General features: G+C 35.0%; 1 protein-coding gene across 6 annotated transcripts in view; it reads right to left on the bottom strand.

Moving 5' to 3' along the window:
- Positions 1-1,066: 1,066 nt before the first annotated feature.
- The window catches only part of TPPP3 (tubulin polymerization promoting protein family member 3), a 354,310-nt gene continuing 332,267 nt past the window's right edge, over positions 1,067-23,109 (bottom strand). For all 6 annotated transcript variants that reach the window (XM_044081377.1, XM_044081382.1, XM_044081379.1 and 3 more), the window contains one exon: positions 1,067-1,690. In XM_044081377.1, the coding sequence (XP_043937312.1) occupies positions 1,502-1,690 (189 nt within the window). In that variant the 3' untranslated portion in view covers positions 1,067-1,501. The remainder of the gene's footprint in view (positions 1,691-23,109) is intronic.

Below are 23,109 nucleotides of genomic sequence, written 5' to 3'. Positions count from 1 at the left end.
GCATGTGCGTGTGTGCGTGCGTGTGTGTGTGTGTGTGTGTGTGTGTGTGTGTGTGTGTATGTGTGTGTGTGTGTGTGTCACATGCATGTGTAAGTTTGTTTGTGCTCCCCATTTCTAATGCAGAGCAGCAGCCTGGTACATATTTCAGGAACTGCACACAAGAGTTCACATGATATCAGGAGGGAGAGGTCAGCATACACTGAATTGAGGATCTGTTGATAAGACAGAGCCAGAATGTCTACCATGGCCATTGCACAGTCATGGACAATAAGATATGGGGATGTCTAATGATATACCCAGTTAGTTTTATTTATTGGTTATCTGCACTGGACCATACCGCTGAACTTCTAATCACAAGACATCTGGACAAAGCCAAAAATAATGGGGGGAGCAAAGGGCCCAAAATAGGGACAGATTTTAAATATTGCTCCTATAAACTTAGAAAGTTGTTAGAATAACAGGATTTGTGTTAGCATTCATTTTCTGAAGGATACAAAGTCTGAAACTCAAATGTCTGTCATAATTTAGTGACTTCATTCCTCAGTGATTTGCCAGAAAACCACTCATTTTATGAGGAACAGACCAAAAATATGAGGCAAAAAACTGGCCATTCTGAGAAAATCTGAGCAGTTGAGAAGTATGGACTGGACAGACAAAAATATGTTAAAAAATGACTACTATTAAATAAATAAGTAATTAACCATGTGGCCTCCTTTCACAAATTCCCTGAATGCTCTTTGGTTGTTTTGACTTGTTTATATTACATTAGGGTACATAATAATCTCTCTCTCTTTAAATGTAACATTGAACAATAGAAAACAAGCTTATTTTACCTAGATTGCTTCATGAAAGCATGGTTTACTTGATGAAACATTCATTTGCTGCTGGTGAGTATTCCTGGTGCGGAAGTGGAAACTAATTAATAATTTTATTGTCCTGTATCATCACTCAGAACAGAAGGAAAAAATATGCAATGAGTCCATTGTATTTATACCACTAAGCAAAACAACAATAAAAAAGTTCACTAACATGAAGAAATGCTTTAACATATTTTGTCAAGCCTCCATTATTTTAATTGTTTTATTTTAAATTTCAATCACATTAAATTTAACATAAACTTCATAAACATACGAGCTTTTTTTTCTTTTGACTGAAACATGTTTCATACTTCTGTTCAGACTTTTTTCTATAATTTTTTTCATGCTGAAATCATGAAACAATACACACAAGCTCACAGAACAATCACTTGAACTAAAACACATTTGCCAGTCTACTGCTGTAAATAAATGTTATGCAGCAATTCAGAGCAGTTAAAAAAATAGGACTTATGTTTGCAAGCCATTTCTTTTAGAAAAAAAGATATTAACACATTTCTTTATATATACATATGTATATAAATAGTATTATATCAGAGTTGCCAATATTGTTTTTACTGGTTAAATCTATTTAATAATTATTTGCTCTAATTTTAGCTACAATATCACTGAGAAATTGCAGTGGTTTATTTTTTTAATTTGGTCTCGTAAGTTCCAGCATTCTTGTATGCGGACACATAACCAGTATTTTCTACAATATCTTCTCGACCACTTTTTCCTTTTCCTTTGCCAGTGTCATCAAAGCGCTCCTTGTGGGAACCTGTGTACTTAGTTGGGTCTGTAAGTCTGTCCACTGCTCCTGCATTTAGTGTTTTCTGCAGAAAGAAAAAAAAATTTCAGTGGCACAAAACTGGCTAATGCATAAACAGATGTATCGTTTGCGTGGTTATAGTCTTATAAGAGTATTATATCAGGTATAATCTCAGGTGTTTTATGCTGATTAGAAAGTTAGTTGGCACTATTTCACCACTATGTTGTTAAATGTTCTAGAATATTCATGCATGTTTATTGTCTGCCTGGCTGTCCTGATATAGATAATGTGTTTGCTGCAGAGTGACAACTAGATATGCTAACATCTCATGGGAATATTTTGATAAAATAATGCATTCACTTCAGAGACATTCTCTGTTCAAGTAGGTAAAAAAGTCATGTTTTTCTTTTGGCTGGGGCTTTGAATCTTGACATTGGTACTGTTTCAAACACCCTTTAATGCATAATACAATCACACATCAGTCTGCATGACTTCGACAAATGCTGACAACCAAGCAAAACTATTTTAAGTGAAAAAAAAGTGACCATGAAATAATCCTGTAGGATGAAAAATGGTTCATCTTATTAGCTTGTACCACAGCTGGTCAACAGAGCTCAGAAAGATCCTATATTATTAGGAAACAGTGATTGCTGGTGCCAAGGAAGGGCTAAGGCTGTGTGAAATTTCTATTCAGCAACTCTTCTTTCTTGTATGTGTGTCAGACCGGCTATTTGTCATTTCCTAGAAGCTTACTAGCAGGTGCAACACAGAATCAGGTTATCAAAGAGTGTGTGTGTGTGTGTGTGTGTGTGTGTGTGTGTGTGTGTGTGTGTGTGTGTGTGTGTGTGTGTGTGTGTGTGTGTGTGTGTGTGTGTGTGTGTGTGTGTGTGTGTTTGTGTGTGTGTGTGTGTAAGTGTTTATGTATGAATGCACACGCGTGTGCTGGCTAAATTTGTGATTCCCATCATGTATATATATAATTATTGATTACAGTCTTAAGTGAAGATAAAACTGTAGAAATACATATGAAAGAATTAGTGAAGTTACTGCCTACCTCCTTACCCATAAACCAGTACCTGATTTTTTACAGACTGTGAAATTAATTTTGCTTGGAAGCAGTATGCAATAAATTAATGCAGGCTTAGGGTATGCTAATTGCATCCCGATGCTGGACAAGAAACACCAGCCTGATGCCGAAGTAATGAAAGAAAATAAAAAATAAGTGGATAAATATGTTTTTGATACTCGCGTATATTCAACAGTGGACAATAAAACTGTAAACACAGAATCCTTAACAACAGGTTACTGCTGCACAATCATTTCTTGCATTAGCTTTTGCCACTCGTGAAGTTATTGTAATTTGAATGCTAGAAGACAGTCAGTGGTTGTAAAATTGGCCATCATCACCACAATACTTGCCTTAATCCAGGATGAACTACATCCCTAAATGTGAACAAGTACCTTTTCATTCCTTATACGTCCTTACTCTCCCTTCTTCACTTACTTCTTTACTGCTATCTAATTCTCTTATTTGACTTTCTTTATAAATATACCATAAGCCTATTTTTCCCCTCTCTTCATATTGCAATTCCAATTTGTATCAGACAAACTTACCTTTAATCTCTCTGCAAACTGTCTAAAATTGCTCTAAATATTAAATGATTGTAATATACCTTGTATCGATTTTTAACCAGTGTTTTTATATTATGCCTAAACTGTTATAATTATTTAAACTGCAGAAGTTTTGTGTTAGTTTTGAAGGTGGTAAAACTATTGTTCTTAACTTTTTTTGGAATGATTTGAGCTTTTCTCCCTGGGCCTCCACTGAAAATGGGTTTCTACCCCTTTGGACTTTTCTGATAATCAAATGTCAGTAAATAAATAAATAAATAAATAAACAATAAGAACAGGCACACTACATTAAAAGGGGTTCACTGTTTGAACCTCATTGAAGTGTGAAACAAAGGAGATCCCCCAAGTCTGTGAACATTATTTAGTAATACCATTATGACACTGCAGGGATGAGTACCAGCACACCAACTTGCTGGAAACTTTGAAGGAAGTTAACAGCCTCTGAAGCCACATTTCCTTTTGTACTTCGGGCCCCATCTTAAGGCTGTGTGGTCTCCCTTTCACTCGCTTACCTCTTCAGCTACTATACTATAACTAAGTTTACTATGCATTCCATTCTGGCTATGATACATTGTCCTGTGCTGTTCCATCTCATGCTATAATACTATTTTATGTGGTATCCCATGACTCATCACTGAAGTTTTGGATTACTGTGGTATTTCCCCCGGTTTTTGCATGCATTTCCTCTGGGTGCTGCAATTTCCAACTGTAGAAAAACCAATTGCTTTGCAAGTTGAGTATGCTCGGCCAAACCATAAGCTCATAAAACACCAGAGGCCAGCATGTGCAGCTTATAAATACTTTTATTAAAGACTGGATGTCAATAAGGCATATAATGCCACAAAATGTAACAAATCAAACCGGTTTCGGCTATGTAGCCTTCATCAGTGAAAAAGCATTAGACATCCTGAAAATCTCATTACTATTTATAGATACCATCAACCAATACGGTATGGTCCAACCCTAAGGCTGGTTTCCCTTAATAATGAAACAACGAGTGTCATCACCATCTGAATATTACAGTAAAAAAAAATAACATATAAATTCTAACCATAAGATAAACGAACAACATAAAAAAATGAACAACATAAAAAAGATCTCTGTGAATAGTGTACTAACTTATACACTTGTTAAATGTACACATAAACAGCTATCTAAACAAACTGTTGTAAAAGAGACTGAAAACCAATTACCACTTATATAGACCAGTATAGTTTTGAATATTTAAAATTGCCATATGTTACTATGGCTAATACAGCAAAATATAAAAAACAACTAGTTACAAAGGCAATAACTTGCCTGTATATGGCCCATTTCTTTACCAGATCCATGATTTAAAGACATTATCTAATCACAATGATATATACCATGAACATAATTTGAATATATCTGATCCAATGGTTATAAAACCAAACGAATATTATGTCTTATGAATATGAAAAGCATTATCAAGTTCATGTCTATTTCAATGTTAACACATATGCTATGTTTCAAACCATCATATCGTACGTATCAGATAATTTTGAGTTTATAAGTGATCATTCAACCCAGGGGGAAATAAGGCACCAAGATGAATAATCCAATATTTTTCTTTGTGGTTCAAGATACTGTGCCACCCTTGTTGGTTACTTCTGTCTCCCGTTATTTTGTCTATGATTATAAACATAAACTTGGCATTATGATGTTTAAGTGTGTGTCTGTACAAAGCATTGGTTTCCTTTTTATTTTTTATGTCACTTTTATGTTCACCCATCCTAATTCTGAGTGATTGTGATGTTTGTCCGACATAAAATGCTGAGCATTGACACTTTGCCAAATAAATAATCCAGGTACTGCTTCAGTTACCAAAATCTCTAATATCATAGACCCCGCTTGTATTGGTACTATTAAACTGTTTCAATTTACTAACTTGATTACAAGATGCACAATGACCACATGGAAATGTTCCCACAAGTTCATCCTCAGATATTGTCAACTGTTTGTGAATAGCACCTCCACTTACCTTGTGTTTATAGCGTGAAAACATGACTCTTAAATTCTTGCCCCGTCTATATGAAAATTGGCATTTTGGGCCCAAGATATTTCTTAAATTATCATTTTCTAGTAATATATTCCAGTTAGAATCAAGAATGTTTCTAATCACATTGTGATTCCTACCAAAGGTGGTGACAAACCTTAATGAAGACTCTACACTTAACAGTTGACATTTCTTATATTCCAATAATTTGCTTCTATCTTGGTTGTCAGACCACATACTAGCTGATATTATATCTGATTGGTGATAACCTCTATCTAGAAATCTGTTTTGTAGATCCTGTTTCGCTATCCCAAGGTCTGTCTGGGATGAACAAATACGTTTAATTCTCAAAAAATTGAGACTTTGGTATGTTGCGTATGGTGTGGCATGGATGCATACTAGATGCATGTAATAAGGTGTTATATTGTGGATATTTCCTATATGTTTTAGTACTGAAAGTATGGTCATTATTCCTATACACCGTAACATCCAAAAAATCAATAGTATTGAGATCATATGTAATAGTAAATACTATACCCCAAGTGTTACTATTCAAATATTCCACAAATTCCTGCAAGTACGCAGAATCCGTACGCCACACCATCCAACAGTCATTGAGGTATCTACGCCAGATATCCATTTCAACCATGTATATGTTATGCAGTAGGTTGCATATCATGCACTCTTCAAGGTACACCATAAATAGATCTGCATATATGGGGGCAAAAGATGCCCCCATGGCAGTACCCTTAAGTTGCCAATAACACTCCCCTTGAAAGTAGAAAACATTCTTGTTGAGCACATGTTCAGCCATACAAACAAGCAAAGTGTTGAGTCCTGGTGGGTATAAATTGGAATGTTCTAACCAGTAATGTATTGCCTGTAATCCTGCCCAATGGGGTATGCTCGTATATAAGGACTTAACATCTAGTGTACACATCAACCAGTGTGGTTCCAGTTGTGTATCATGTATAATTTGCAGGAACTGTGTAGTATCCTGTAACCTAGCCCTAACCTTTGTTAATAGTGGCTTAAGATGTTGCGTCAGGAACATGGATAGTGGTTCTGTAAGAGAGCCTATGCCTGATACTATTGGTCTTCCAGGTGGCTTTGAAATGGATTTATGAATTTTGAGAAGCAGATACAGAATTTGTTTTTGAGGGTCCATCACAGTTAGATGTTGAACTGTATTGGCAGTAATGATACCCTCTTCCTCCACCAGATTTAAAAAGGTATCTATTTCTTTTTTGAAGTTGGGAGTAGGATCAATAGACATGCGCATATAACATTTGGTATCTGATAACTGTTCCAAACCTTTGTGTACATAGTAGTTCATGTTTAAAACCACAACCGCCCCTCCTTTATCTGCTGGTAGTATAGCTATGTTCTGATTGTTCATCAATTCCTCTAGGGCCATTTTCTCCAATACAGAGATATTTTCACCCATAATTTGTGATTCAAAATATGGAAAATGCAAATCCCTTAATACTGATTGTTGAAAAATCGAAATGTGTTTATTCATGGGGGATTGGAATTGTGATTTACGGAATTTAAAATCAGTAGATCTTTGAGAGCTTTGTGCTGTTTCATCTGAAAAAAATATCTTAAGATTAAGATTTCGACAGAATTTAATGACATCAGACATAATGTTATACTGATTACAGAAAAAGCTTGGTACAAAACCAAGACCTTTATTAAGCAATTTTTCTTGTTCGTTTGTTAAAATAACATCTGACAAATGTAACATATTATGATATTCCTGATCAGTTATCTTAATAACGTTTCTATCAATCCCTCCACAGAATCTATTCTGCTTCCCATGTTTATGCTTGCGGCCACCCCGCCGCTTTTTTCCACTTCTAAAGGGAGTGCTGAGTTGGACCTTTTTCGCATTGGTGACTCCTGGGGCTGAGCACCTTCACTGTCTGTGTAGGAGGATTCATCCCCCGATGTGCTTGTTAGGAACCTGTCATTATTTTTAAGAATGGACCTAGATCTCTTTCTGGTTTTGCCCCTTGCTGTTCCCTAACTTGTATCCATAAATCGAACAGATCTATGAGTTTAAAAAGGAAGCCCTCTTTGGTAATCTGCGATGTCCCTGTTAAACTTTTTAATTTTTCTATCTTTTGTTTGTTTCTCAAAGTTTGCCAAATCCTTGGACAGCTTATTAATTAAACCTTCATATATCGTGAGTGATTCATATTTTTTACATTCTTCGCAAACAGATTTGACTTTCGATAGGTTTATATCTATCATTCTTTCATAATAAGAAGAAGTTGGAAGTTGACCTTATATTTTTATTGTTTAGAATTGTGTATCATAACTATTGATGTACACCATATACAAATATTGCATATAGGTGCAATTAGTGTGGGCCGGTTTTCTTTCTGGTTTTGTCCCTTTGCTGCTAGTTTGGCAAGTGTTCATATTTATTAATCAACCCTAGGTTTTTGTGTATTGCCCTGTTTCATATGGATACTTCTAATTATTGGAAGAAACAACACTAGTTACTAATTTGATAATTTCATTGTTATATGAGTATTATGGGTAATGTTTTCTCATACCGATATATGTGTCCCAAATAGTTGTAAAAGGTGTGGGCTGGTTTTCCTTCAGGTTTCGTACATTGCTGACGACTTGGAAGTTGACTTAACATTTCAATTGTTGATAATTGTGTATCACTACTGCTGTTGAACACTATATATAAATATTGCATCTAGGTGCAGTCAGTGTGGGTTAGTTTTCTGACTGGTTTTGTTCGCTTGCTGTCAGTCGGACAGCTGTTCATCTTTGCTAATCTACCCTAGGTTTTGTGCACTGCCCTGATTTACATTGGTACATTTTTGGTAGTAATAACATTAGTTGCCAAATTGATGGACAGCTTATTATAGCTTATACATTTTTTGCCCCATATATATTTCCTGTTTAGTACATTGATTAGAATTATTTTGGGTTCTGAAGTGCCCCTGTAACCATGGATTTGGAACAAATTTTACAAGGATTATGTGCCGATCGAGATGACATAGGGGTCTTTGGCATAGACCACATCTCAAGCAATGATCCAAATAATCTAACTAATAATCCATCAGAGGGGTGTGAATTGGCATTTCAAAGTCTAAGTAAAGGGCTTAAAAACCTCAGAGCCAATATTTGGCATCTTAAACTTTTCCGTGCATATATTAAAAAGGATATGGCCCCTAGGGGTCTTAGAATACATCTACAGCCATTGGTTGGTAGATCTGAAGAGAGACTAACCACTGAATGGAATAAGGCATTACAACAAGCTTCTATGATGTTTGTCAATATTCTTTCTTCTTATTATGAAAGAATGATAGATATAAACCTATCGGAAGTCAAATCTGTTTGCGAAGAATGTAAAAAATATGAATCACTCACGATATATGAAGGTTTAATTAATAAGCTGTCCAAGGATTTGGCAAACTTTGAGAAATAAACAAAAGATAGAAAAATTAAAAAGTTTAACAGGGACATTGCAGATTATCAAAGGGACATCTTTTGAAAAGCACAGATCTGTTCGATTTATGGATACAAGTCAGGGAACAGCAAGGGGCAAAACCAGAAAGAGATCTAGGTCCATTCTTAAAAATAATGACAGGTTCCTGACAAGCACATCGGGGGATGAATCCTCCTACACAGGCAGTGAAGGTGCTCAGCCCCAGGAGTCACCAATGCGAAAAAGGTCCAACTCAGCACTCCCTTTAGAAGTGGAAAAAGGCGGAGGGGTGGCTGCAAGCATAAACATGGGAAGCAGAATAGATTCTGTGGAAGGATTGATAGAAACGTTATTAAGATAACTGATCAGGAATATCATAATGTGTTAAATTTGTCAGATGTTATTTTAACAACTGAACAAGAAAATTTGCTTAATAAAGGTCTTGGTTTTGTACCAAGCTTTTTCTGTAATGAGTATAACATTATGTCTGATGTCATTAATTTCTGTCGAAATCTTAATCTTAAGATATTTTTTTCAGATGAAACAGCACAAAGCTCTCAAAGATCTACTGATTTTAAATTCCGTAAATCACAATTCCAACCCCCCATAAATAAACACTTTGATTTTTCAACAATCAGTATTAAGGGATTTGCATTTTCCACATTTAGAATCACAAATCATGGGTGAAAATATCTCTGTATTGGAGAAAATGGCCCTAGAGGAATTGAGGAACAATCGGAACATAGCTATACTACCAGCAGATAAAGGAGGGGCGGTTGTGGTTTTAAACATGAACTACTATGTACACAAAGGTTTGGAACAGTTATCAGATACCAAATGTTATATGCGCATGTCTATTGATCCTACTCCCAACTTCAAAAAAAATAGATACCTTTTTAAATCTGGTGGAGGAAGAGGGTATCATTACTGCCAATACAGTTCAACATCTAACTGTGATGGACCCTCAAAAACAAATTCTGTATCTGCTTCTCAAAATTCATAAATCCATTTCAAAGCCACCTGAAGACCAATAGTATCAGGCATAGGCTCTCTTACAGAACCACTATCCATGTTCCTGACGCAACATCTTAAGCCACTATTAACAAAGGTTAGGGCTAGGTTACAGGATACTACACAGTTCCTGCAAATTATACATGATACACAACTGGAACCACACTGGTTGATGTGTACACTAGATGTTAAGTCCTTATATATGAGCATACCCCATTGGGCAGGATTACAGGCAATACATTACTGGTTAGAACATTCCAATTTATACCCACCAGGACTCAACACTTTGCTTGTTTGTATGGTTGAACATATGCTCAACAAGAATGTTTTCTACTTTCAAGGGGAGTGTTATTAGCAACTTAAGGGTACTGCCATGGGGGCATCTTTTGCCCCCATATATGCAGATCTATTTATGGTGTACCTTGAAGATTGCATGATATACAGCCCACTGCATAACATATACATGGTTGAAATGGATATCTGGCGTAGATACCTCGATGTCTGTTGGATAGTGTGGCATGCAGATTCTGCGTACTTGCAGGAATTTGTGGACTATTTGAATAGTAACATTTGGGGTATAGTATTTACTATTACATATGATCTCAATACTATTGATTTTTTGGATGTTACAGTGTATAGGAATAATGACCATACTTTGAGTACTAAGACATATAGGAAATATCCACAATATAACACCTTATTACATGCATCTGGTATGCATCCACACCACACCATCCGCAACATACCAAAGTCTAAATTTTTTGAGAATTAAACATATTTGTTCATCCCAGACAGACCTTGGGATAGCGAAACAGGATCTACAAAACAGATTTCTAGATAGAGGTTATCACCAATCAGATATAATATCAGCTAGTATGTGGTCTGACAACCAAGATAGAAGCAAATTATTGGAATATAAGAAACGTCAACCGTTAGGTGTAGAGTCTTCATTAAGGTTTTCACCACATTTGATAGGAATCACAATGTGATTAGAAACATTCTTGATTCTAACTGGAATATATTACTAGCAAATGACCATTTAAGAAATATCTTGGGCCCGAAATGCCAATTTTCATATAGACGGGGCAAGAATTTAAGAGCCATGTTTTCACACTATAAACACAAGGTAAGTGGAGGTGCTATTCACAAACAGTTGACAATATCTGGGGATGAACTAGTGGGAACATTTCCATGTGGTCATTGTGCATCTTGTAATCAAGTTAGTAAATTGAAACAGTTTACTAGTACCAATACAAGCAGGGTCTATGATATTAGAGTTTTGGTAACTGCAGCAGTACCTGGATTATTTATTTGGCAAAGTGTCAATGCTCAGCATTTTATGTCAGACAAACATCACGACCACTCAGAATTAGGATGGGTGAACATAAAAGTGACATAAAAAATAAAAAGGAAACCAATGCTTTGTACAGACACACACTTAAACATCATAATGCTAAGTTTATGTTTATAATCATAGACAAAATAACAGGAGACAGAAGTAACCAACAAGGGTGGCACAGTATCTTGAACCACAAAGAAAAATATTGGATTATTCATCTTGGTGCCTTATTTCCCCCTGGGTTGAATGATCACTTATAAACTCAAAATTATCTGATACATAAGATATGATGGTTTGAACATAGCATATGTGTTAACATTGAAATAGACATGAACTTGATAATGCTTTTCATGTTCACGAGACATAATATTCGTTTGGTTTTATAACCATTGGATCAGATATATTCAAATTATGTTCATGGTATATATCATTGTGATTAGATAATGTCTTTAAATCATGGATCTGGTAAAGAAATGGGCCATATACAGGCAAGTTATTGCCTTTGTGGCTAGTTGTTTTTTATATTTTATTGTATTAGCCATAGTAACATATGGCAATTTTGAATATTCAAAACTATACTGGTCTATATAAGTGGTAATTGGTTTTCAGTCTCTTTTACAACAGTTTGTTTAGATAGCTGTTTATGTGTACATTTAACAAGTGTTTAAGTTAGTACATTATTCACAGGGATCTTTTTTATGTTGTTCATTTTTTTATGTTGTTCATTTATCTTATGGTTAGAATTTATATGTTATTATTTTTTGACTGTAATATTCAGATGGTGATGACACTCGTTGTTTCATTATTAAGGGAAATCGGCCTTAGGGTTGGACCATACTGTATTACTATTGGTTGATGGTATCTATAAATAGTAATGAGATTTTCAGGATGTCTAATGCTTTTTCCCTAATTAAAAAACCAATTTGGTTGTTTTTCCTTTTTTTTAAACCAAAAGGTGGGTGACAAACCTTAAAGGGGAAAGACCCCCCTTATTTTTTAACAAAATTTTTTTTGGAAAAACTTTTTCCCTTTTTAAATTTTTTTTCCCAAAAAAAAATTTTTTTGGCCTTTCCCTTAATTTTTTGGTTTTTTTTTTTTGTTCAGGGAACCACATACTAGCTGATATTATATCTGATTGGTGATAACCTCTATCTAGAAATCTGTTTTGTAGATCCTGTTTCGCTATCCCAAGGTCTGTCTGGGATGAACAAATACGTTTAATTCTCAAAAAATTGAGACTTTGGTATGTTGCGGATGGTGTGGCATGGATGCATACTAGATGTATGTAATAAGGTGTTATATTGTGGATATTTCCTATATGTTTTAGTACTCAAAGTATGGTCATTATTCCTATACACCGTAACATCCAAAAAATCAATAGTATTGAGATCATATGTAATAGTAAATACTATACCCCAAGTGTTACTATTCAAATATTCCACAAATTCCTGCAAGTACGCAGAATCCGTACGCCACACCATCCAACAGTCATTGAGGTATCTACGCCAGATATCCATTTCAACCATGTATATGTTATGCAGTAGGTTGTATATCATGCACTCTTCAAGGTACACCATAAATAGATCTGCATATATGGGGGCAAAAGATGCCCCCATGGCAGTACCCTTAAGTTGCCAATAACACTCCCCTTGAAAGTAGAAAACATTCTTGTTGAGCACATGTTCAGCCATACAAACAAGCAAAGTGTTGAGTCCTGGTGGGTATAAATTGGAATGTTCTAACCAGTAATGTATTGCCTGTAATCCTGCCCAATGGGGTATGCTCGTATATAAGGACTTAACATCTAGTGTACACATCAACCAGTGTGGTTCCAGTTGTGTATCATGTATAATTTGCAGGAACTGTGTAGTATCCTGTAACCTAGCCCTAACCTTTGTTAATAGTGGCTTAAGATGTTGCGTCAGGAACATGGATAGTGGTTCTGTAAGAGAGCCTATGCCTGATACTATTGGTCTTCCAGGTGGCTTTGAAATGGATTTATGAATTTTGAGAAGCAGATACAGAATTTGTTTTTGAGGGTCCATCACAGTTAGATGTTGAACTGTATTGGCAGTAATGATACCCTCTTCCTCCACCAGATTTAAAAAGGTATCTATTTCTTTTTTGAAGTTGGGAGTAGGATCAATAGACATGCGCATATAACATTTGGTATCTGATAACTGTTCCAAACCTTTGTGTACATAGTAGTTCATCCAAGAACCAAAGAAACGAAAATTGTAACAAAACACTTCCAAAAACAAGGGTAGGTGTCACGAAGGTATCCTGAGTTAGCAGGCTTCCAGAGTGAAGCACTGAAGCTGGACAAAGCTTCGGTAACTGAAATAGAAATCACGCTGATGCAAGTGAATTATAGATAAAAGCCGTTAGTTTTAATGAGTCAAACCAGGAAGGTAAAAACGAAACAAGTAATGTAAAACGCTCACAAATGCGTTTTTCGTTCAAGTCACTGCTTGAACTTCCTCAGACTTACAACAGTGTTAAAACCAAGTGTCTCTTAAATACTCTAATTAATTAGGTTAAATAATTAGTTAATTAATTAATTGAAAAACAGTTTTACAAAAACAAAGCTGAAGGACAACAGTTCGATACGCTAAAACCAAGCGCCAAAAAAGTAATAAATAATGAATAATAATCATAAATAAACCACTCAACGGACCTAGCGTAAAAAAAGATTAAATTATCAATTGAATTTATCACACATTTAAAAAAATAATAAAGGATAAAAAATGAAAAATATGTTAGAATATAAAAAAATATATAAGAAAATATCTACTGATGAAATATTACACCAAAAACACAGGACCTGTTGTTATTCACAGTAATGAAAATGAAAATAATGACAGTAATAATTTTGTCAAATAAATGACGTGGGAGATATGGGGAACAAAAACATAAACAAACCAACATTCAGGTACATATTGTGGTATATAATATATATACAAATCATTCATATGTAATATGAAGTGATCATAAATGTACCTTACATGTAGAATGAGAATAAATGAGATAAAAATATATATTGTATGTATAGTATTGTATGTTAAATTACAATAAAAATTGGATGTTGAATGTTAGATGTTGAAATGTACCGTGTCTTGATGTCTCTGAGTGTGTAAAATGGGGGTCATAATCCCTACAAAATTCTTCTCCACTACTACTAATAAATTAAAAAATTAAAGAAGTGATAATCAGTTAGAAAAGTATATATGTACGTTTATGTATATGTTTTGTGTTTTATGTTTATATTAAAAACTGTAAAAGAACTGGGCACTATGTGTCTATAGGTACAATAAAGTGTAATGAAATATAATGGAGTATATTAATGAGATATAAGACCTGTAGTAAGTGGCCAAGTCAGGGACCCTAAGTAGAACATTCAAACTAAAAGTACCACACTGTGGTGTGCATCAACTAAGTATTGATTATGCGAGGGAAACTACTCTATCTTAGTAAACAGTTCAGTTTAAGGATGCACATAATTGAGTAATATTCATTAAGGCCAGGTACTTTGTGTGCTGCCAAACGTAACTGCCAACATAATTCCTTCTTCTCTAACTGTAATTTCAAAAGGCTGTCATTAACACAGTTGGTTTGGTCAGTCATGATTTGGTCAATAACCATAAAGTCAAATGTGTGACCTACAAAACCCCCCATGAATAAACCCTTTGATTTTTCAACAATCAGTATTAAGGGATTTGCATTTTCCACATTTAGAATCACAAATCATGGGTGAAAATATCTCTGTATTGGAGAAAATGGCCCTAGAGGAATTGAGGAACAATCGGAACATAGCTATACTACCAGCAGATAAAGGAGGGGTGGTTGTGGTTTTAAACATGAACTACTATGTACACAAAGGTTTGGAACAGTTATCAGATACCAAATGTTATATGCGCATGTCTATTGATCCTACTCCCAACTTCAAAAAAGAAATAGATACCTTTTTAAATCTGGTGGAGGAAGAGGGTATCATTACTGCCAATACAGTTCAACATCTAACTGTGATGGACCCTCAAAAACAAATTCTGTATCTGCTTCTCAAAATTCATAAATCCATTTCAAAGCCACCTGGAAGACCAATAGTATCAGGCATAGGCTCTCTTACAGAACCACTATCCATGTTCCTGACGCAACATCTTAAGCCACTATTAACAAAGGTTAGGGCTAGGTTACAGGATACTACACAGTTCCTGCAAATTATACATGATACACAACTGGAACCACACTGGTTGATGTGTACACTAGATGTTAAGTCCTTATATACGAGCATACCCCATTGGGCAGGATTACAGGCAATACATTACTGGTTAGAACATTCCAATTTATACCCACCAGGACTCAACACTTTGCTTGTTTGTATGGCTGAACATGTGCTCAACAAGAATGTTTTCTACTTTCAAGGGGAGTGTTATTAGCAACTTAAGGGTACTGCCATGGGGGCATCTTTTGCCCCCATATATGCAGATCTATTTATGGTGTACCTTGAAGATTGCATGATATACAGCCCACTGCATAACATATACATGGTTGAAATGGATATCTGGCGTAGATACCTCAATGTCTGTTGGATAGTGTGGCATGCGGATTCTGCGTACTTGCAGGAATTTGTGGACTATTTGAATAGTAACATTTGGGGTATAGTATTTACTATTACATATGATCTCAATACTATTGATTTTTTGGATGTTACAGTGTATAGGAATAATGACCATACTTTGAGTACTAAGACATATAGGAAATATCCACAATATAACACCTTATTACATGCATCTGGTATGCATCCACACCACACCATCCGCAACATACCAAAGTCTCAATTTTTTGAGAATTAAACGTATTTGTTCATCCCAGACAGACCTTGGGATAGTGAAACAGGATCTACAAAACAGATTTCTAGATAGAGGTTATCACCAATCAGATATAATATCAGCTAGTATGTGGTCTGACAACCAAGATAGAAGCAAATTATTGGAATATAAGAAACGTCAACCGTTAGGTTTAGAGTCTTCATTAAGGTTTTCACCACATTTGATAGGAATCACAATGTGATTAGAAACATTCTTGATTCTAACTGGAATATATTACTAGCAAATGACCATTTAAGAAATATCTTGGGCCCGAAATGCCAATTTTCATATAGACGGGGCAAGAATTTAAGAGCCATGTTTTCACACTATAAACACAAGGTAAGTGGAGGTGCTATTCACAAACAGTTGACAATATCTGGGGATGAACTAGTGGGAACATTTCCATGTGGTCATTGTGCATCTTGTAATCAAGTTAGTAAATTGAAACAGTTTACTAGTACCAATACAAGCAGGGTCTATGATATTAGAGTTTTTGGTAACTGCAGCAGTACCTGGATTATTTATTTGGCAAAGTGTCAATGCTCAGCATTTTATGTCAGACAAACATCACGACCACTCAGAATTAGGATGGGTGAACATAAAAGTGACATAAAAAATAAAAAGGAAACCAATGCTTTGTACAGACACCCACTTAAACATCATAATGCTAAGTTTATGTTTATAATCATAGACAAAATAACAGGAGACAGAAGTAACCAACAAGGGTGGCACAGTATCTTGAACCACAAAGAAAAATATTGGATTATTCATCTTGGTGCCTTATTTCCCCCTGGGTTGAATGATCACTTATAAACTCAAAATTATCTGATACATAAGATATGATGGTTTGAACATAGCATATGTATTAGCCATAGTAACATATGGCAATTTTGAATATTCAAAACTATACTGGTCTATATAAGTGGTAATTGGTTTTCAGTCTCTTTTACAACAGTTTGTTTAGATAGCTGTTTATGTGTACATTTAACAAGTGTTTAAGTTAGTATATTATTCACAGGGATCTTTTTTATGTTGTTAACTTTTTTATGTTGTTCATTTATCTTATGGTTAGAATTTATATGTTATTATTTTTTGACTGTAATATTCAGATGGTGATGACACTCGTTTCATTATTAAGAGAAACCGGCCTTAGGGTTGGACCATACATTATTACTATTGGTTGATGGTATCTATAAATAGTAATGAGATTTTCAGGATGTCTAATGCTTTTTCACCGATGAAGGCTACATAGCCAAAACCGGTTTGATTTGTTACATTTTGCTGCATTATATGCCTTATTGACATCCAGTCTTTAATAAAAGTATTTATAAGCTGCACATGCTGGCCTCTGGTGTTTTATTTGCTGCAATTTCCACCCACATCCAAAAGATATGTGGTAGGAGGACTGGTGACTCAAAAGTGTGAGACTGTGTGTGTGTGTGTGTGTGTGTGTGTGTGTGTGTGTGTGTGTGTGTGTGTGTGTGTGTGTGTGTGTGTGTGTGTGTGTGTGTGTGTGTGTGTGTGTGTGTGTGTGTGTATCTGTGTGGGTGCGTGCGCGTATGCATGCTATGGAAGAAGGGAAGAAAGGTCTTGGTAATTTATTTCTGTCACATAATTGCTTAATAAACTCTGCAGATGACAGCAGCTGTTCCTGCGTTTGCAGTAGGAGATGAGTGTCACCAGTGATGGAACAGATCACACTCCTTTCCTGAAGATGTCTGGTGGAGCCTCCTAGGTCTGTTATACACCCCTCTTTATTTACATACATCATTAATATTGTAAGCAACATAAATCTTTCATTGTAGTTTATTCTGTTCTAACATTATATAACATTTTTATACCTGCAGACAATTTAACAACATTGTTTAAGCTATTACAATCCAACAGTGCAAAATTACGAAATTTATTGCATGAGCACAGTTTTTCTATTAACATTTCTAAAACTCAAAGAATGAATTCATTATAGTCTAAAACTTTTATTTTTAGTTCTTGTGGTATGCCATTTCAATTAGCCACATTCTTTATTTGGGTGTTCATCTTGATGACCTCATAAAATTTAATTTCCACACTGATACATTTTGTAAATCTATATATCAAAACCTCTCTGCTGAATATATAACAGCTAAGAAAGCCATACCTCATATTAGGATGCTACTTGGTAAAACTTTATTACTCCCAAAAATGGTTTATAAACTATTAACATATCTAGTGGTTAGAAAAAAATCATTAAGTTATTATTTGTATTGCATTCTGAGCATTACTTTATGGCAGCTGCTTCTGTCTCTCCTCTCTACAGCATCGTTTAGTACACAAACTCACAAATGAGCCATGTATTCATAATTGATGTAAAGTATTTTTGGACCAGCATATGCACAATGTTTTGCACAGGAAGACTTCTACTGAAATTGCATGTTTCTTTGCTACTGAAAATGAACTATACGCACAAAGTTACCTTGGCCTCCCATAAGTAATAACAACAGTATAAAAAGTTATTGTGTGAAAATGTCTGCTATTTTTTATGCTGTAGTATTACAACAAAAAGTATAAACTCTGTTTCCATCATTTTTAATTTATCTGCTTTAAAAGTTCTTTGCGATATTATTATATATGTATTATTTAGTGATATATGCAAGTGACGTTTAGCATTTTTGAAATTTATTTCTGAGTTATTTAAAGTAAGAGGTTACCCTGCTAACCTGATAGAGGAGGTTTCAAATGAGGTTATAGCGGGGTGGGGTGTAAAATATCTTCCCCTTTTAGGTAACCCCCCCCACAGTGCACCATTGAAGAAAAGTTTATTGGTGACCAAACTTTTGGGAAAGCTTTGGTTGTACAACATAGTTGTGTGTCTAGGGAAATTAAGGACTTATTTAAAAGGAATTGGAAAATGTTGAAATTCAACAAGGACATCGTGAGCAAGTTAGGGGAGAGTCCAAGTTTTGTTTTCAAAACAGGGACTAACTTAAAAAGGCTTTTTGAAAAGAATAACAACTAAATTACAGGGGGACCAGGGTACGAGAAAGTGTGGAAGATGCTGGTACTGTAAATACATTTGTGAAAAAGTAAAAGTTATCTTAAACAATTATGGAAAGAATAGTGTGTGTTTTAGAAAGAGTAATTGCACCACTAAAGGTATAGTATAACTGGCATTGTGTAAGGGTTGCCCTAGTTTTTATGTTGGAAAATCAGAAAGGGCACTTAATAAACGTATTTATGAACACACCTATAATATTAGGAAAAATAATTTAAATAGTGCATTGTATAGACACCTACACATGCAACCAACCCACCCTGGGTTTCTTTTTGGAATTTTGGAACAAGTTTATGTAGACCCCATGAGTGGGGGATTGGGATAATTGGCTATGTTGTATGGAGATTTATTGGCAATTAAAATTAAATGCAACCCAAACTCCAGGATTAAATGATCACATTTCCATTAAACCATATTTGGTTAGGAGGTCCGAGAAGTTATGATGCATTTTTTTTTAAGTGGGTCATTTTTTTAGTAACTCTTATTGTATTTGTATTGGGTGATAATTTTTAGTCATATACGTTATTTAAATTTCTTATGTACATTTAAATTCATGTCTATGAAGGGATTTTGCTACTGGTCTATTTTGGACCTATTTTGTGAATATTTTAAAATGTAGATGTGAATTATGTATTTACAACTTTAAAAGTTTTGGCGCTCTTTTACACATAGGGGTATTTAAATAGGAGGGGTGTTATGTGCTTTTTTTGTACTTGAAAAAGCCCTGCATTTGAGTCAGGGTGAAAGCGCTTGTGGTGATTTTTTTATTAAAAGGACTGTTCAACAACAATTTTACTGTTGCTGTCTGGACCATTTTTGTTGTTTTTTTTATAAATACGTATAATGTTTACATATGCAGACTTTATGATTTTTCTTACCCGAAAACTTTGGAAGGCTTGTTCTGATAATTGACGTTTCTGATAATCGATGTTCGGATAATCAACTCTCTCTTGTAGTAAAAACACAGAGATCAGTAGTCTGACTTCCAAGGTCCTCACTAAGGGATAAAAAGTGGTTCTTAGCAAACATTTGTGTGTCAACACACTAACACTGAAAGAAAACAAACTGATCTGGGAGAATTTAGGAGGCAGCTTGTGTCTTGTGCCATTTAATGAGGCTGGTTCTATGTATCTTTCTCAACTAAGATCGAACAACCAACTATTGTTGTGCTACAGCATGGAGGATTACAATCAGGTCTTCAGTTGTAACTGCTTTATTATGTATTTGAGGCATGGAAGCCAACAAATTCACCTTGAAAGCAAATCTTGAGAGGTGAACCTTGGCACCCATGTCAAGAACAAATAATGGGGGGGTTGTGATTGGATGCCTGATCATATTTCTTTGTAGTGCATGGAGCTTTATTTGCTCCATGTACTACTACTAAGAAAAGAAAGCGCAAAGTGCTTTGCCATCTTTTAAAGCCATAAAACAGTTAGCGACTGCTGTCAGAAAGACAGCATAACATGATGTCTTTATGGAAAGAAAATCAGGGACAGATTACTGTACAGACAGCAAGCAGAAAGAAAGCTCCCCTTTACTTCTGCTACTGTTGTTTTTTGGCCAGTACTGGCAGGTTTTACTGCCCAGCACAATACTTGATTTTAACAGATTAAGTAGAGGTGCTTAACAATGGTTAAGATTGTTTCTCTCACTTCAGAAGTGCTTAACTGGTCTGTCTTTTTCATGACATTGGAACATAATCACTTTGCTCCATGTACTACAAAACAGATTAGGTCATTAGGCCAGACTCTGAAAGATTCCAAGTATTATCAAACTGCAACCTTATTAATGCATTTTATTCAAGTCATTTGACCTATAATGAATGAGAGGAATATGAGCCATTAAACTTACTTCCAATGTAGGTGTGATAGCAGTAAATATATGGGGTATATAGCTTTAATGACTTAACTATAATAATCTGTATATAATGTGGTATATCTTCTGCAGAATTTACTGTAATTAAAGCATCCATGGAAGCTGGTCACATTATCTGTGTTGTTTGATGACCAGCACACCTATATATTATACCACTGGTAATCATAAACTATGTTTGCAAGCATCACAAACCATACAAGGCTCCGCAGAGCATAATGGTCCAAATAAGACTCGGGTAAACCAAAGAATACAGTGAGTTCTGTCAGCATTTAATCCCGTTTACTGAAGTCAATCAGCCACAGGTAAGTAGCAGTAAGTACTTTTAGTACTTTTGCCTTACAATGACTATAAACATTTGGTGGCCATGAACACAATACTCTATAATGTTATACTTCCCTCTAAATGTCTGCTTTACTTTGTTGTATTACCCTCTCAGCTATGAATAGGTGTGTGGCTTACTTGTTTAGCACTGTGGTATTGTCTGTAGATGTATTTACATCACACTGTAGCTGTGTTATTACCCTTTAAAGTTATATACTCAATATTTTACAGCCCCCATTTTAGTCAGACAATGCTTTAGTCCTCTTCAAATTCATTGAGTCATGCCTTAGGCTACAATGATAATTTTAAATTAGTCTTAATTCTATGTGGGGTATATCATGAGCTATTTACAACAAAATAAAATTTAAATTTTACATTCAAATGACATTTAATAAATATAACTTATAAATACAACATTTCAGTCCTTAAAATCATGATCATGTCACAAACTGCCAATGGGCTTGACTGATTTCTTTAACTCTCTTCCAAATCTAGATAACATAATTGGAATATTTTTCTGGATTTCTGATATTCCGTTTTGGAACAGTTCTTGCTACAGTATGGCTTTTCTGACACACAACTAGAAGAACCTTACTCTACAATTTCCACACTATCACAGTTCTGGCTAGCAGTCTCCTAAGACATAATTGTCTAAGTCGCCTGAGGCAGAATTGACTGAAACTCTCCCAGATGGTCATGTTCAAGGAACTTTATACTGTTTTCCTTTACAAATTTATGTTATTTCTCCTACTCATCTTTGTATTTTTCAACAGTAGACCAATTATCTTTATTCAGAGGCTAGCCCAATAACCATGGCTTCAGGATGCAATCTTTTCAGTGGCTTTTGCATTCTTACTATGTCTGTAGCTGTAGATCTGATGGTCTGTTACACTTTTTATTATATAAATATTTCTTTCAAAGCTGATTTCTCTCCAGCATTTCCTTTACTTTATATTGATTTTCAGGTCTTTGCAATGCAGCTGAAGGAAGGAATTTGCTATTCAGCCTTCTTCTTGTTATGAATTGTGCTGGTGAGACATTAAGTCTCTCTAATAAAATAGTGCAGTAATCCAAAACTTTGACATGATAGCCCTCAGAAATCTTGCAATAGCTCTTTCCTATATGATTCTTCATTGTTTGGCTAGTTTGACCATGGAGAATGGGGACTGACCATTGTATGTCTGAATTCCAACCTACCTGTTATCTGAATTGTGACATTTGTATTGCAGGCCATTATCAGCTATAACAACATTGGCTATTCCCTGTCTCAAAAATATAGAGTTCAGTGGACCAATCTCACTTGTACATATTGATTCTTTCAGTTTGTAGATTTCAGGAAACTTGGAATAATAATAAACATGGATTACGTACTTAACTTCCTTTCATTGGTACAAAGCTGTGCCAATGACTCTATAGATATACTGGTACTGCTGTGTTAGTATCTGTTCCTTTGGATTGTTGTTATGGTATACATTACCCATAGCACATGATTGTGCTTCCTGTTTGTTTAAGCTGCCATTCCTGGCCAATGTTTTATATCTTGCACTTTATATGCACATAACTATTCCAAGATGTGTCTCATGTATGTATCTTGTATCCTGTCAAGCAGTGGTTTTCTCCATTGACCAGGTAGTATTATTGTGTTGATTTTTGCTATTAAACCCTAAATATGAGTAATTTCTTTCTTGAAAAAATATTAGACCAAATTTCATTTTGTTCATGCAAGTCTATTATTGTAAGTTCTTGCAACAACTGGATTTGTAACTCTGTATCAGCATATCAATGTGATTTTGTGTGTTTCTTTCTATATTGTTAACTGGGATAACTTAAAGAATCTTTAGTTCCACTACTAACAATCTTTCATTCATGCCTGATAAATATGCTGTAGACTAAGCAACATTCCTACAGTCTAGCTAGTAGATGCCTTGAAAAAAA

This window comes from Protopterus annectens, chromosome 8.part0 (genome assembly GCF_019279795.1).
Source record: "Protopterus annectens isolate FY-2018-M chromosome 8.part0, PAN1.0, whole genome shotgun sequence".
NCBI classification, from domain to species: domain Eukaryota; kingdom Metazoa; phylum Chordata; order Ceratodontiformes; family Protopteridae; genus Protopterus; species Protopterus annectens.
Note: the sequence above shows the minus strand (reverse complement) of the source record. Positions and strands in the feature narration are given on the sequence as shown.